Raw genomic sequence first — 15,133 nt, forward strand, 5'->3', positions numbered from 1 at the left:
TCAATATTATTGAGCAACTGCCTTTGGTGTCATGTGCTTGATATTCCTACATTGTCAATAAGGTTTAAAATAAATCCCATGGCAAATTTACTGATGGTAAACTTTTTTTTTTTGGAAAAGTCCAAGAAATAATGAATCCCTTGTTAAAATTACATTGATAGGTTTTCAAGATCTGAATGTTGAATGTTATAACTTCAGTTTTATTGCTGGGATTTTCGAAGCTCCCAGTGCAATGATCTGGTGATGTTGTGGGTTAGATCTCAACCAATGAAGCCGTTCATAGGAAAGGAGGGGGCAGAATAATAGCAATAGCCCTGAAGCTGCGTATTTAGGATTTGGAACATTTGATCACCCGCGTTTAATTAGGGGCAATTAGTGGACAGAGTTCCAAAAGTGTACTCTTAGCTTGGAATTTCCACTAACAAAAGACATGCCTGTGTTTTTACGATGTAGTTTTTTTGCCCCGGTAATATCATTAAAAAAAAAGGCAAAATACTGCAGATGCTGGAAATCTGAAATAAAAACAGAAGTCACTGGGAACACTCAGCAGGTCAGGCAGCATCCATGGAGAGAGGGAAATGAGTTAACGTTTCAGGTCGATGACCTTTCATCAGAATGTTGTGTTTGTCGCGTTTTTTTGTGGGGGTGAGGGAAGGAGGGGTGGAAAAGAGTGACCCGATTTGCAAGAACTCGTTCGATTCAAACAGTGTTCGTATTGTTGATTTACTTCAATTTGATGAATATAACAATTACTCCGAGCAGGATTTTAGTTGAGAATAAAATCCTGAAAATTGACATGCAAAAGAGCAAGGAGAACATTAATACCGTCTGATAGCAGGTGCTGAAACATGCATTTCCTGTGAGGGAAACAAAAAAAGCATTCGAGCAGAAACTGGTATTTGAGGTCCAAAATAGCTAAACTGCCTATTTTAAAACTGACAGTCTAAGCAAAAATAATGAATTGTTAAACCTTGAAGTTAGTTAAGGTTACTAAAAGTTTTTAAATAGAGCAAGTAAGAGAGAAATAATTTGGGTGGTGTGAAATCGACACTTTTTTTTTCTTTCTCTGGCGCGGAAGGAACCAGCTTGATGAGCTGATCAGCCTTTTCTCCTTCTGTGCTTTCTACTGTTTATTTCTCGGCTACTTGAATGGTTCCCTATAAATCTCGAATAATAATGTCTTTATTGTCCAGACAATTGATTTCACTGCTTGCTTTTCACCCATTCTCTTCCACTTTTTTGTGTGCCTTAATGAAGTGAAATCTGCTGTTAAATGCAGCAACTGGTGACCTGTCTGCCGAAATATCATCACGCACTGACTGAATAAGTCTTCTTTTTGTTACCACTATTTACCACAGAGTCTTGCATGAGGCATTGTTGAGCCTGCAGATGCGAGAAGGAAGAACAGGATAATGGATAGATTTTAAAATCTAATGCATCAGTCTCTTGTTCATTGCAGGGCTCAACGCTGTGTGGACCTAAGAGTGTGATTTGTTTTGCTGCTGAGTGTACATATTTTGGGTAGTACTCTTTTTTTTGGTGGATCCAGAAAAGGTTCAGAAATTAGAAGTGAGGTGCATGACTTTCCACTAAATTATTTTATTGTAAACTATTCTGGAGCTACACAAAGGAATCCAAAGAAGGTTATCTTCCCGGTCATTGCTTCCGCACTAAATTTGGACGTTGCCATAATTTGCTTATTTTATTTATTATTCTGTGCATTTACATGGATTGTATAGCTCGCTTATGCTAGGAGCATTATGTTGATCTCATTCCTACTCTAGAGGAAAATAGTTTTGCACAGGATTTTTACCTTTGAGACATGACTTTGATTTTTGATCACAGTGATCAGGCAGCCTGGCTCAGGTGCTTGAACCTGAGGCAGAAAGTTGTGGGTTGAAGCCGCACATCGGGACTTTGAACTTCTATAGGTGCCGTTCTTCGGATGAGACGTTAAACCGAGGTCCCATTTGAAAGTCCAAACCAAAGTTAAAAATCCCATGCCACTATTCAGAAAGAGAAGGGAGTTTATCCGGGTGTCCTGATCAACAATCCCCCAAATAAAATTGGTCACTCACTCCATGGCTGTTTGGTGGACAGTGCTGTGTCCAAATTGGCTGCCACGTTCCCCCACAAAATAAACAGCTCCTGTATTTTGTATATTTGTGGGCGAAATGTGGCAGCCATTTGCGCACAGCAGCGGCCCACAAACAGTCATGGATTGAGTGACCAAATTGTTATTTTTGTTGAAGGATTATTATCCCCAGAAAAGCGATCCGCCAATCGACTAACAGCCAGGTTCCTACTTACTGGTAGGTAAACAGAGACGTGTGGAGTAAGGAAACTAGCCCAACAGTTTGCCCAGCCAGGAATCGAACCCAGGTCTCTCGCTTGGGAGGTGAGTACTCTAACCACTGAGCTACAGGGCTCCTGTATGTAAAAGACACACAGATATTTTATTTTACTGAAGCCCGTGTATTCGTTTCTTCTTCCATTGGCAGTCATCCATTAATAAATCTAATATTTTTTTTTCTATGTCTTTTAAGAGCTCCCCTAAATTTCTTAGCAGACACAGAGTGTGTGTGTGTGTATGTGTATAGGGAGGGCTCTCTGCAAATCTTTCTTTCAAAGAGGGTGCTGTGGCAAAGATTATAGGTTGCCGTTGGGTCAAAATGAAATACTGCACCCCATTCTGTGACCGCTTTGGGTAAACCTTGGTGTGGTTAAAGGGCATGTTGACATAATTAATAGTCCAGCTATAATTCAAGATTTTGTTGCTCTATAGTTTTAAGGGTGAGGTGGTTTGCTGGTGATTGTATAACTCACAAAATTCTGGTATGGAAACAAAATGTTTAGTTATTAATAAATCGTATTGTATCAAAACGTCTGTTGGTTAATGGGATTAGAGTTTGAGTCTCACCTTTAGGTTTACCCCCATCTCTGCACTCACCAGTGACTCAATCACTGCCACGTTTGGCTATGTGTAATACAGATCTGTATGGCCTCAGGTGCAATTGCTGGTCTATGCTGTGTTAGCTGATCTCAGCCAGAATTGTAGTGAGGTGCCTGCAACTAGCCTTCGCCTCCATGGATTATAATAATAATAATAATGATTATAGCACCTTATCACATCTTCGTCGTGATGTCTTAAAGCGCTTCACAGATCTACTATAAAATTAATTGATGTGTATTTTGTGGGTGAAACACGGCAGCCAATTGTGCACAGCAGTGTCCCACAAACAGTCGTGGACTGAGTGGCCAAATTTTTGACTGTTGACTGTACACAGTAATATGGATTGTGCATACCTTTGACTCAAGTAGCCTTAACACCATGGATTACAGAGGAAAGAAAAATCAGCCAGTATTTGTAATTGCTACCTGCTGGAAATAATTACTTGGATAAGTACTGGAGTCCACTTCCCACCCCACTCTTCCCCCCCCCCCCCTCCCCCCTTCACATACACATACCTAACATCTTCTTAGACAGAGGAAACTTGGTGGAGGAGAGGAGTCCCCCTTTAAAAATATATGTGAAACTAGTTATTAATATTTCTTGCACATTTATCTGTCTCCCTTTAGGCTTCCTTTTGCGATAAACCATTTCTCAGTTGAAAGGGCGGTCAGGCTTCTGAACTCAGTCACTAGACGTTGGCTGAAATTAACCTTGGAACACTTTCTTCCCCTTTCCGGAATTATTTGACCGTCTTCTTTACTCATTCGCTTAATATCTTGGGTGGGTGAGCTTGGAACGGTTGGAAATTACAGGCATAGAACAAAACGAGGCACAGCTGTGAAGTGCCACCTTTATAAAACTACTGTTGGTGCCGTCTTCTCAAGAACTTTGAAACCTGGTGGTTTCAGTTTGGATCCACTTAAAACTGAGCCAGACGTGTTCACATCATTAAGGAAGTGAGCTGTGCCAGACTAAATTCACTGAACAGTCCCATCTGGTGCAGTCAAGAATGACTGGTTTATGGTCTGAAATGTATGAAGACACGGTGGGAAAAAATAAAACGAGGGAAAGCAGCATGACTGAGCCATGTAAGTGGAATGCAAGTCAAAAGGGAATTTCAATTCTGTTACCTGACTGACAACCTTCTAATAAGTTTGCCTCTTCTTGCTTCATAATACATAATATTGCTCGGAATTCACTAGTGGACTGTGTCATTGCCACTGAGACATTTTAAGAGTCTGATTATATTATAAGGCATGAGAGTGTGACTGTTCGTCCATTCAAATTCCACTTAATACTCAAGAAACATTCTGAAGTTATCACACGTTCTGATTTTAGCAGGGATCCTAACCATCTTGTAGTTTAGAAAATATATATATAATATCTCAGAATTTCACTTATTATGCTTTCAACTGAATAATTAAAGTTTTGTCCTAGATTGAAGCTGATCATGATACAGAGTCTGCCTAGCATGAATGGAAACATGTTTTGACTTTTACTCAAGTTGACCTTGGTGGAAAATTTGATGGGCTTCAAAGGCTTGAATATACACTTGATGAATGTATTTCTGAAAATACTAACACTTGACTGAAAAATTTGGATGTTTACTTCATTGCTGATGTATAGTTTAATTTAATAGTATTAGGTGGTTTCATTCATCTCTCTAATTTCCTTAATAATAATAGTAACCCTTGCATTTGATATACGGCCTTATCACATCTTCAAGACGTCTCAAAGCGCTTCACAGAATATACTGTAAAGTGGATTGACTGTATATTTTGAGGGTGAAATGCGGCAGCCAATTGCGCACAGCAGCGTCCCACAAACAGTTGTGGATTGATTCATCCGGGGAGATTAGGACACTTTCAACCACATAGGTCACAAACTCTGTGCCCTGGGTGTGGATGAGGTCTACTCAGCTCAGGCATCTGTGTGGACATTCTAAGGCTACATGTTTAAGCGCTTTCTCACAGAGAAGTCACAGTTCCGGTCTAATTCTGAGGCGATTGTAATTATGGAGACTGAATTGGTCGGTGTTTTTCCACTCGAGTTTTTAATTGACAGAGTCCACAGATAATCACAGAGATAGTAGAGCTTTAGTCTTTGGCTCCTGTCGGTACTGTGCTTCGTGCTGCAAGACTGGACTAACTTCTGCTGGATTTTCTTGAGGTGTAGCTCCATGGCTGCAAGTAATCCATTCCAGTGACCCAGATGGGAACTGGCAGACCTTTGCTGCTGAAGTTAGCAGAGTTGAAGCGCTAACAGAGGTACGGATTTGATCTCCAGATCGCTGAACAGCTGGTAGAACAGCACAGCTAAAGTGGCCAGGATACCTGAAATTGCCCGATTTACATTTCTGAAATAGCCAGTCCATATAGTATCAATGAGAAACTCCCTCCCTTTGCAGGTTAATCAATGGTGATATAATTTTTAAAAATATGAATCATCTTTTTGGCTTGGGTACGGAGAATCATCTTTATATTCATTTTACAGTGTATCCTGTGAAGCGCTTTGAGACGTCTCGAAGACCTGATAAGGTGCTGTATCAAATGCAAGGATTATTATTATTATTATTATCTGCTTTCAATCCAGTTGAAGATTGTATTCCACTAACCACATCTCACTGTTTCAAAACTAAAATCCCCTGTCCCCAGCTCGGGTCCTAACCTTAGACTGTCCAGGGCTTTGGGACGTCCTTCTGATGTGACAGCAGTTATATAAATGTAAATTTGTATTGTAATTTGTATTGTGCTATACTGTATTTTGTAGGTGAATATAATAATAATAATCCTTGCATTTGATAAGTGCCTTATCACGTTGTTGAGACATCTCAACGCGCTTTCACAGGATATACTGTTAAGTGGTTTGGCAAAAGTGTATTTTGTGGGCGAAAGCAATATCCCCTACTATACTTTAAATGACTCATTTATCCTTTTGAGGTCTCCCAATCAACAGGTCAACAATGATCAAAAATAAAACTTGAAACATTTTAACTAATTATAGAAATATACGTTCATATTACGCACTTTGATTATTTATAGATTTAACTTGAGGCGCAGAAAAAATCATTTTTAAAAGCTTTTGGTGGTTGCACAGTGTCTTTAAATCCAAATTCTTTCTTCATCTGTAGCTAAATTACCTTCTGGCACAATTTATCGTATCTGAGTAGAAAGAAATACTACAGTGGTGTGACACTCTTCCAATTAACCAAGTTTAAAATGAGGTTGCACAGATTCTGCAGACCATTTGTCATTGATCTAATGCAGGCCTTCAGGCAATCCATTGACAGATGTGGTGAAAGAAGGCAAACCCTTCAACTTAAATAAAATACCACTTAAACTGTCAAATGTTTTGTGTATTTAACAGAGCAACAACCATAACTTGCATTTTACCTGTAGCTCAGGGCAGTTTTACGACCTCTTTTTAAACAGACGTATGCTGATAAAGTTGTTTTTGAGGACATCATGCCACTTGACCTGAGGTTTGAGGTTTACAATACGTCGTAGAATTATTAGAGTAAGCAGTAAGATCTCTAGGTTTCATAAACATAAACACCTCTGATTTGCATATTGAATTGTATTCCTATTACAGACTGTAGTGGCATCTTCTTAAAAACACTCCTGTTATTTTCAATCCTTCTATTAGGATAAATGATTTCAGTTTGAGGTTCTTATTAGAATCATACATACCATGATAAGAATGAACTTTCAAAATACTTTTCTTACATCTTGCCCACAAAATACACAGTCAATCCACTTTACAATATATTCCTTGAAGATCTTTGAGATGTGATAAGGCACTGCATCAAATGCAAGGATTATTATTATTATTTAACTGTGCTGAGATGTACAATAACTAGATGTGGTTTGATTTACTCTGGGTATAAGATAAGCAACACAGTCTTTTGATGCTTTGTTATTCAAACAAATTGCAGGAGAAAGGGGGATAGAGAACCAATTTTATCAGATCACTGACATCTATAACTGTTCCTGGGCCAACTGAGTTATCAGAGATGATGGAATGAAGGCAACATCTGTTATCTACAACAATATGGCATAAGAGCAGCTAGGGCATTGATGTTCCATGTTCTGAACGACAAAATTGCAACAAAAAAACACAGAAGATATACATTTGGGAAGTTCTGTTGAATACATTTATCCAATGAGACTCTGATCAAATACTGTACCAGCTACGTTGTGAGTTTATGATGTTGGGTTTGTCTATTAGAGGAATATGATATCTGATGGATCCCATGGGTCTAAACTGAAATCACTGTACTTTAGTTGATATATAAACAGGTGAGAATAAACAAATGGAAGTAAGACAGACGTACAGAGGATGAAAGCCGCACTCAAAGAAAATCATCTTAAAGTAGCGTGTGAGAGAAAATCATTTGGTCAGTTGCTTCGCGTATAAGAATAAAATGGCAAATATTGGGAGTTAGTGAAACAAAACTGACACCAAAGAGAGTGAGTGGAGGAAATGCCAGTAATGAGCATGCCTCTGCTGGCATCAACTTACTGAAAAACCATTGCGAAGAGATCTCACAACGCTTTCATTTTAATCTAATGAATAACTTTGTGCTTTTTATTTATATAGATATAGATATACTTTAAAATTAGTTTGGGGCTAATGTCAGGTGATTTCAGCAACTGCCCAGAGTGAATATTTACAAATGGAAAAAATTACATCTCTCGCAGTACCTTGTTACTGTTATTTGATCTAGCAATGATAGATCTAATTCCAGTCGTTTTGCAGTTGGGTTTAAAAAAAAATGTCAACGCTCATGTGAGGAATGGAAATAGTTCATCGAAAATCATTCCCAATGTGTGATCTTGTCTGTTCCCAGCAGCCGAGGGAGTCAGTCTCCAGTATCAAAAAGACGGAAAGGGTCAGATTGGCTTGAGGTGACTCCATGGTCAAATAGCTCACAAGCGCTTGCGATCACAGTTCGCCTTAACAAGTTACTGGAAGACAACCAGAGTGAATGGAGTCGAGGCCCCACCAAGAGTCAGTACCTTTAGAAGAGGAGCAGAGAATATTGGGGGGAGTGTGACTGTACTCAAAACACCACCAATTAAGGTGGTGTTCTCACTGACCCAAGAGGAAAGTTCGATAGACGTGTCGGTCCTGATTCCTTGCTATCATTACCTGGAGCCCATCTGTACAGAAACGTGTCACACACCAAATGCAGATGTTTGTCCAAGTTCATGCATCTGGGACAGATGTTGGTAAAGGCAGATGTTGGTGAAGGCAATAAAGCATCTGAAGGATGTTGATGATTATCCTTCAGAATAAAAGTGGAGTAATGTTGAAAGCATTTATCTGTTGGGCAATAATTCTGCTTTCAATGTGTCTTAGCAGATGGGACGAGCCATTGCCGGTTCTTGCTAAATGTGAAAATGATTCTGGTGAATGTTTAATGAAATCTCTCTGATAAATGTCATTAAGGTGTTTAATATGTAGCCTGTAATAAAGACTACTGGTAGGGCCAGCAGGTCTTGACTAATTGTGTAGATTGCTTTTAAGTTTTGAACAACTTTTATTGGATAATGAACTGCTAAAGAGTCTTAGATCTTGCAGCAGTGTTCCATAAAATGAAAAGAATTGGGACTGAGGTGTGGCTTCTTTATTAAACGTTAATTGGAAGGCAGATCATATTATGGTCATCATCCCTGATCTGTCAGTTAGTAAGTGAGTGCTGTCAATGCTTTAATGTGATGTGATATAATCATTAAATATTTTTAATTGATTTAAGTAGTCACATTTTTAAAGCTGTACCAGTTAAATACTGAGTTCTGCTAAAAATAAAGCATTTTTATCCCCAAGCAGCTTATTCAATTGAGCAGTTTATCTATTTTTTTTATTCTAATGAAAATGGTGATTGACAAAGACGCAAAGGATAAAAGAAACTTACAATGATACAGGTCACTTCTGAACAAAATGCCAAAAGACAAAAGTGATCGTAAATGGAATCGTGGAGCAAAATGCCTCCTGACAGTCAATTTTTAAGATGTCTCTTTCTAATCTTAGAGTTCGAGGAGTTTGCATATTAGATCATGTAAGATCTAAAACAATCATTTTTATTTTTTTTTAATGAGATCTCCGAGGATATATTATCTGCTTACTGAAGGGAACCATTGAACTGGTCGAACAAATCCAATGCAAAGTATCTGCCCTTCTTCACAGGCAGTTTTGCATATTATTTCGCAAGTTACTCGATAGTGATGTTGAGTGCATGCAAGATCAGAGTTGCTTTATTTGCAGTGACTTTTTCTGCCGGGAAAGTACTTAATAATACATTTGCATTTGATGCAGCGCCTTATCACGTCTTCAAGACGTCTCAAAGTGCTTCAAAGAATATACTGAATAAAGTGAATTGACTGTATATTTTGTGGGCAAAAAGTGGTCACCAATCATGCAGAGCAGTGTCTCACAAGCAGTCGTGGATTGAGTGACCACATTATTATTATTTTTTTTTTGAAGGAATTATTACCCCCGGAAAAGCAAAGCCAAACAATATTCCTTCTTTCCCACTGCAGGAAGTTTTATTTTCGCTTCAAATGAAAGATCAGAACAAACACTCATGATTTTAGTTTTAAAAAATGTCTTGATTTTAGTGTAAAAGATTGCTTGAAAGACTTCCCTGTCTTTTCTGTGACCGCCAGCTCACAGAATCTTAGTTTGGCATCAACGCAGAAGATGCTTAATGCAAGATTGTGTCTGCTGTCCTGCAGAGCCACATACAGAGTTGCCACTAGCATTTAAACTGCAATAACAACTTTTTATTATTTATTTATGTCTCCATGCTACCTGCCCAAGAGGAAAGGATTGCGGACAAAATTGCTTATGTTTAAAGGATTTTATTTATACCTGTCCCAGGTGTTTTTTTTTTATCTTATAAAGTTTCGGCTGAATTTTTGCAGATCTGAAGATCCTGATGGAATATATTTTGTTTTCCCGATTTGTATTTTGTCTCCAAATTTCCATTCTCTCTCTCTCTCTCTCTCTCTCTCTCTCCCTCTCTCACACACACTCTCTTCCACCTCCCCACCACCCAACGCCAGTCCTCTGAAGATGCTGACTCGGGTTAGGGAATGGTTGCAAAGCTACTGGTCTCTGAATAGCATCTACCAGTTGGTGGACCTTAACATTTGTGTCAAAGTACAGACCTCTGTAATCCTATTCAACTGGGGTTCGCTGATAGCGATCAGGAGCACAAACTTGGAGAGCTCATTCCCCTCCTTTGCCCAAGAAATACTCTCAGGACAAGGTGCTCCATGACAGAGATAAGATGAATATTTTCATCTTCAGATGGGTTGTCACTGAATAATCGTCTGTCCATTATAATATGATGTGCTCGTATCATTGCTCTTATTCAACTTAATGATTTGTGTAGTTTTTCTTTAGATTGGAACTTAAATCTACTTGACAGAGTGGCATTCATGACCAAAAGTTCCCTTAGTTTCTTCTTGGTCATGTTGGAGTGCCTATTGTCTGCGGAGCACAACACGCTGGGATTTTATAATGTGAGATTGATGCCATGGGGATTTGTCTTCAAATTGCCTTTGGTGTCAAAGAAGGATCATCTCTTTCTCAAAGCATGACCTGTGGTTATTCAAGTCCTTCAGGAGATTAAATACAGGACACAATGACAGTATGAATTGTAAATGACCCATTGGAACAAACAGACTCAATAGGCTAAATGACCTTTCCTCATCCCCATGCTTTCTCAAATTCTTTTGTTTTGCTGGAACTCAGAAAAGGCCATATTACACCTGCAACGAGTCTGCATGGGACCACCTATATATAATTGAGTATGATCGCTTACGTTGGCCAGTTTATTTATTTGAAATATGTGCTTTATATTCACTGATCAAATAGTTCGGCCGAGTACTGTGGTGTGAGCGAAATATTATGAATGATAATAATCCTTGAATTTGATATAGCACCTTATCGCGTTGTCAATGTCTCAAAGTGCTTCACAGGATTTTACAGTATTAGTGGTAGTGACTGTATTTGTAGGCAAACGTGGCAGCCAATTTTGTGCATAGCCAATGTCCCACAAAGCGCCATGAAGTGAATGACCAATTTTTATCTGGGAGATTGGTGGCCAGGACAACGTCTGATTGTAGCAAAGGGCCGTCCTGGGGCTTAGAGCTCACAGTTAGTTCTTTGATGAAGTTTCTTAATATTTTCCCTTCCTCTCCGTCAACCAATCTGCCACTGTGAAACTCTCCAATGCTTTCTTCAAAAAAATAATAATTTGGTCACTCAATCCACGACTGTCTGTGGGACGCTGCCGTGCGCAATTGGCTGCCACGTTTCGCCGACAAAGTATACAGTTAATTAACTTTTACAGTATATTCTGTGAAGCGCTTTGAGACGTCTCGAAGACGTGATAAGGCGCTATATCAATTGCAAGGATTATTATTATTATTATCGTCTACTGGTCTGTATAAGGACCTATGAAATGTCAGGACTTGGGGTGCAGGTGTTGTATTGGTGGATTCAGGCAATGTTGGAGGTGCCATCTTTTGGATAAAATGCTAAACTATGCCTTCTGCCTGTTGGCAGGACATTATTCGGAAAGAGAAGGGAATTTTGCTCTTTGGCCAACAATCCACCAGATAAGTTGGGCAGTCACCCCATGGCTGTTTGTGGGACCTTTGCTGGTTTAAATTATTATTAAAGAACAGCTGACTGTTATTGTGAAGAATTTTGAGACGTTTCAACATAATCGGGCTTCGTATAATTGCAAGGTCTTTCATGGTACAGCGTAACTAACAATTGATTCTTACATTTTTTTATTTTGACCAACGGGGGGAAAAAAAAAGATCTTTGTTAAAAAAACATAAATCGCCAACCTCGGTAAAGGTTGTTGTAAAATGCTTATCCGACATTGATTATGTGTAGCCCTTTGTCTTATCATCCATTACTGACTTTTGCATGTCTATTTGTACTCATTGTCCATATTAAGCATTTTAAACAGCTCCAATCAAATTGCAGCAGTCAGTTCTAACGCACTTGGAAAAGGGGAATGAGATTTGCAAATGATAAATGGGGAAGTTGACTAGCTAACTAATAAACATTTATCTTAATCAAGTATGATTTGTCAGAACAGGAGCGCACTGGGGTCAGGGCAGAAGCAATGAATAATACAGCATTCACAGGAGAAAAGGGCCACTGAAATGCGTAATAAATATGCTGTGATTACCCAGTGCTAATTCATATTCCGAGGATGAATTATGCCAGGCCAGTCACAAGGATGTTGAGCCCTACCGCCTTGATGGTGCTGTTTTAGCATGAGAAAAAGTTCATTTCTTTTTTTTAAAAAAAAGCAAAAAGCTTTACTATTTTGCTTTTAAGTGCATTTCTTCAAACCTACCGTCAGTTACCTTGAATGGTGTTTCGAAGGTATTGCTGGAGTGTCAGGTGCTGTTGCCGTCCTTTCTATTTGCGGCTGTTCTTGTGTAAAAAAAAAAGGCCAAAGTTCGTCAGTTGCGCTGCATACTGAATAAAAAAAAATCTTGCAAAATTGATGATGGCCCCAATTATTTATCTGTGCAGACAGTTGGGAGTGAAGCGATGCCATTGTGCCCCCAACCAGGATGAAATTAACGTATGATGTTTTGATCCCTCCGTGTCAAGACAACAATTCATTTTGTGATATTCCAGTGGACATGCTTCTGTTTCCTTGTTTATTGACTTCACTAGTCATTGACTATGAGGGAAAAAACACAATTCATCAAAGTGACAATGTTTTACCCTCAATTACTGTCTGTGGCATTGTCACATTTGCTGGTAGAAATAGATTGAATCATTAGAACCAAGGTGAAGATGTCAGCTTGGCAGCCAAACGAAACACGAAACGAAACGAAAAATCTAATTAACCAACCTGCTTTGAATCAGCAGTATTTAATGGCATCTGTTTTGGTCTACTAGATCATTGTGAAACATTTTGCTCGGTGTGTGTGTTTTTTTTTAGGAAAAAAAAACTCCTTACCACATTAAACCTTTGGGAGGCATTACGCTACATGAAATCCCACGAGGCAAAGGCAGTACCGTAGGTATAGCTTGCTAAATGGGAGCATCAATTTCTAGTCAAATATCTGAAAAAAATATTTATCCTGCAGTGTCGTTCAGGAATGTTTTCCAACATTTAACGCTTTTGCAATCTGCACTACATATTTCTATGTAAATGTTAAAGATTGTGCATCATTTTGAATTCGCTAACTTTAGCAACTCCTGTGTGAAAATAAAAGTTTTTCTAATGACAATCTTGCTACGTGCAGGATAGCGAACTAGTAAATTTGGTTTCTTTTCCCCTCCCTACACTCCCACCAATACATCAGATTTACTAATGCCCTTCAGAGATATCTGATTCAAAATCAAAATATATGCCATGTTTTTAAACGTATTCTCAAGTCTGAGAAGTCATTTGATCGTGCAATATTTGTTTTGAAACATGGAAGCTTTCAAAATGGTCTTAAAAATTATGGTGGTGATTCTCTGGGCAATTTAGACAAGAGTGTAAGAGTTAGAAAATGTGTGGACATAGTACTTTATCTTTCTGTATTTCTTTCCTTTCTCCGCAAGTTTCTTTTGCAGTAAATAAAGTCTTAATATAATTTTTTTTATGCACATAGGTTCAATTTCACTGTCACATATAAAAGCATTATTAAATACGTAGTCTTATCGGTTACCCAAAGTTGTACTTTTCTTAATGTTAAAGTAACCCATTCCTATTGTTTGTTCAGGATGTCTGCTGCATTCTTATCAATTTATTGAAGGCTTCGTTGGAAGCTGAGTAACAATAATATAATCCTTGCATTTGTCACAGCGCCTTATCACGTCTTCGAGACGTCTCAAAGCGCTTCACAGAATATACTGCAAAGTGAATTTTGTGGGTGAAACGTTTTCTTTGTTTTTTGACTTCATATTATATATAGTGACTTCATATTTGGGGTTGTATGGAAGTTCCCACCTCAGTTGCACGTGTTCCTTTAGATTGTTTGTTTCCAACAAGTTTTAAAATAGAGCGTATGATATAGCACCTTGCGACTGACTTCTGATATTTTTCTGGGTTTCAGAACAAATTGGTCAGGAGATTCTGGAGAACCTGCATCATGATAAAGAAAAGATTCAAAGGTCTCGGGATCGGGTAAGTTAAAGAAAGCTTAATAATCATAATGCTTGCATTTGATACAGCCTCTTATCACGTCTTCGAGACGTCTCAAAACGCTTCACAGAATATCCTGTAAAGTGAATTGACTGTATATTTTGTGGGCCAAACACAGCGGCCAATTGCGCACAGCAGTGTCCCACAAACTGTCGTGACCAAATTATTATTATAATAATAAGGCAACTTGCTAGAGACGGCATTGTGTGGCATTGTTAAGTGCTCTGGGACGCTATAGAAATGCAAGTTGTTGTTGTTATTTTTAAATCCGATTTAAATACAGTATTACATTTATTCTGGAATTACATTTTTTTAACAAACCCAGATTTTTTTTTTTACATTTCTGAATCTCAATGAAGCAAAATTCCTGATATTAATTGCTGACTAAAAAGAGCTCACTTTTAACCAATTCAAAAACTCAAACTTATAATAATAATCATCACTATTTCATTCGGAATAGCGCCTTTCACGTCGGCAGGACAGCCCAAAGCATTTCACAGGGCACACTGTAAAGTGTAACGACTGTGTGCTTTGCAGTTAAAAGCAGCAGCCAAGTTGCACACAGTAGGAGCGACCCTAAGACTCCTGTCTGACAACAGCGGATACCAATGATGTTGATATTTTACTTTCTTATGTGGCACCAATGTTTGACTGCATGACGTGTGATTAATGTTCACAGTATCCTATTGCATGTTGCTTATGCATTTGTAAAGCTTGTTTTGTAAATGGTCTTTAAAAGCATGTCGGATTCATGCCAAACATTTACCAATAAGCGTTTCATGAAATGGTAAAGTCCTCAATGTTTCTGGCAGCTTAGCAGTAACATTAGAAGCTAGCTTTTGACCAGTCTATATATTTTTTTCTGCTTGCCAATTTTTTTCCTCTGCTGAATCCCTTGACACCCTGACCTATATTTGTTAGGTCAGGGTATCAAGGGATACGGAGCAAGGGCGGGTAATTGGAATCGAGGTACAGATCAGCCATGATCTTATAGAATG

General features: G+C 38.5%; 1 protein-coding gene and 1 non-coding gene across 3 annotated transcripts in view; one reads left to right on the top strand and one right to left on the bottom strand.

Moving 5' to 3' along the window:
* The window catches only part of vti1a (vesicle transport through interaction with t-SNAREs 1A), a 181,256-nt gene that overhangs the window by 86,327 nt on the left and 79,796 nt on the right, over positions 1-15,133 (top strand). For both annotated transcript variants that reach the window (XM_042336671.1, XM_042336672.1), the window contains one exon: positions 14,047-14,117. In XM_042336671.1, coding sequence (XP_042192605.1) covers positions 14,047-14,117 — 71 coding nt within the window. The remainder of the gene's footprint in view (positions 1-14,046; positions 14,118-15,133) is intronic.
* Positions 2,358-2,429, bottom strand: trnag-ccc. The gene has a single exon. It is a non-coding gene; the product is annotated as a tRNA-Gly (tRNA).

The sequence above is a fragment of the Callorhinchus milii genome, unplaced genomic scaffold (assembly GCF_018977255.1).
Source record: "Callorhinchus milii isolate IMCB2004 unplaced genomic scaffold, IMCB_Cmil_1.0 Scaffold7, whole genome shotgun sequence".
Lineage (NCBI taxonomy): Eukaryota > Metazoa > Chordata > Chondrichthyes > Chimaeriformes > Callorhinchidae > Callorhinchus > Callorhinchus milii.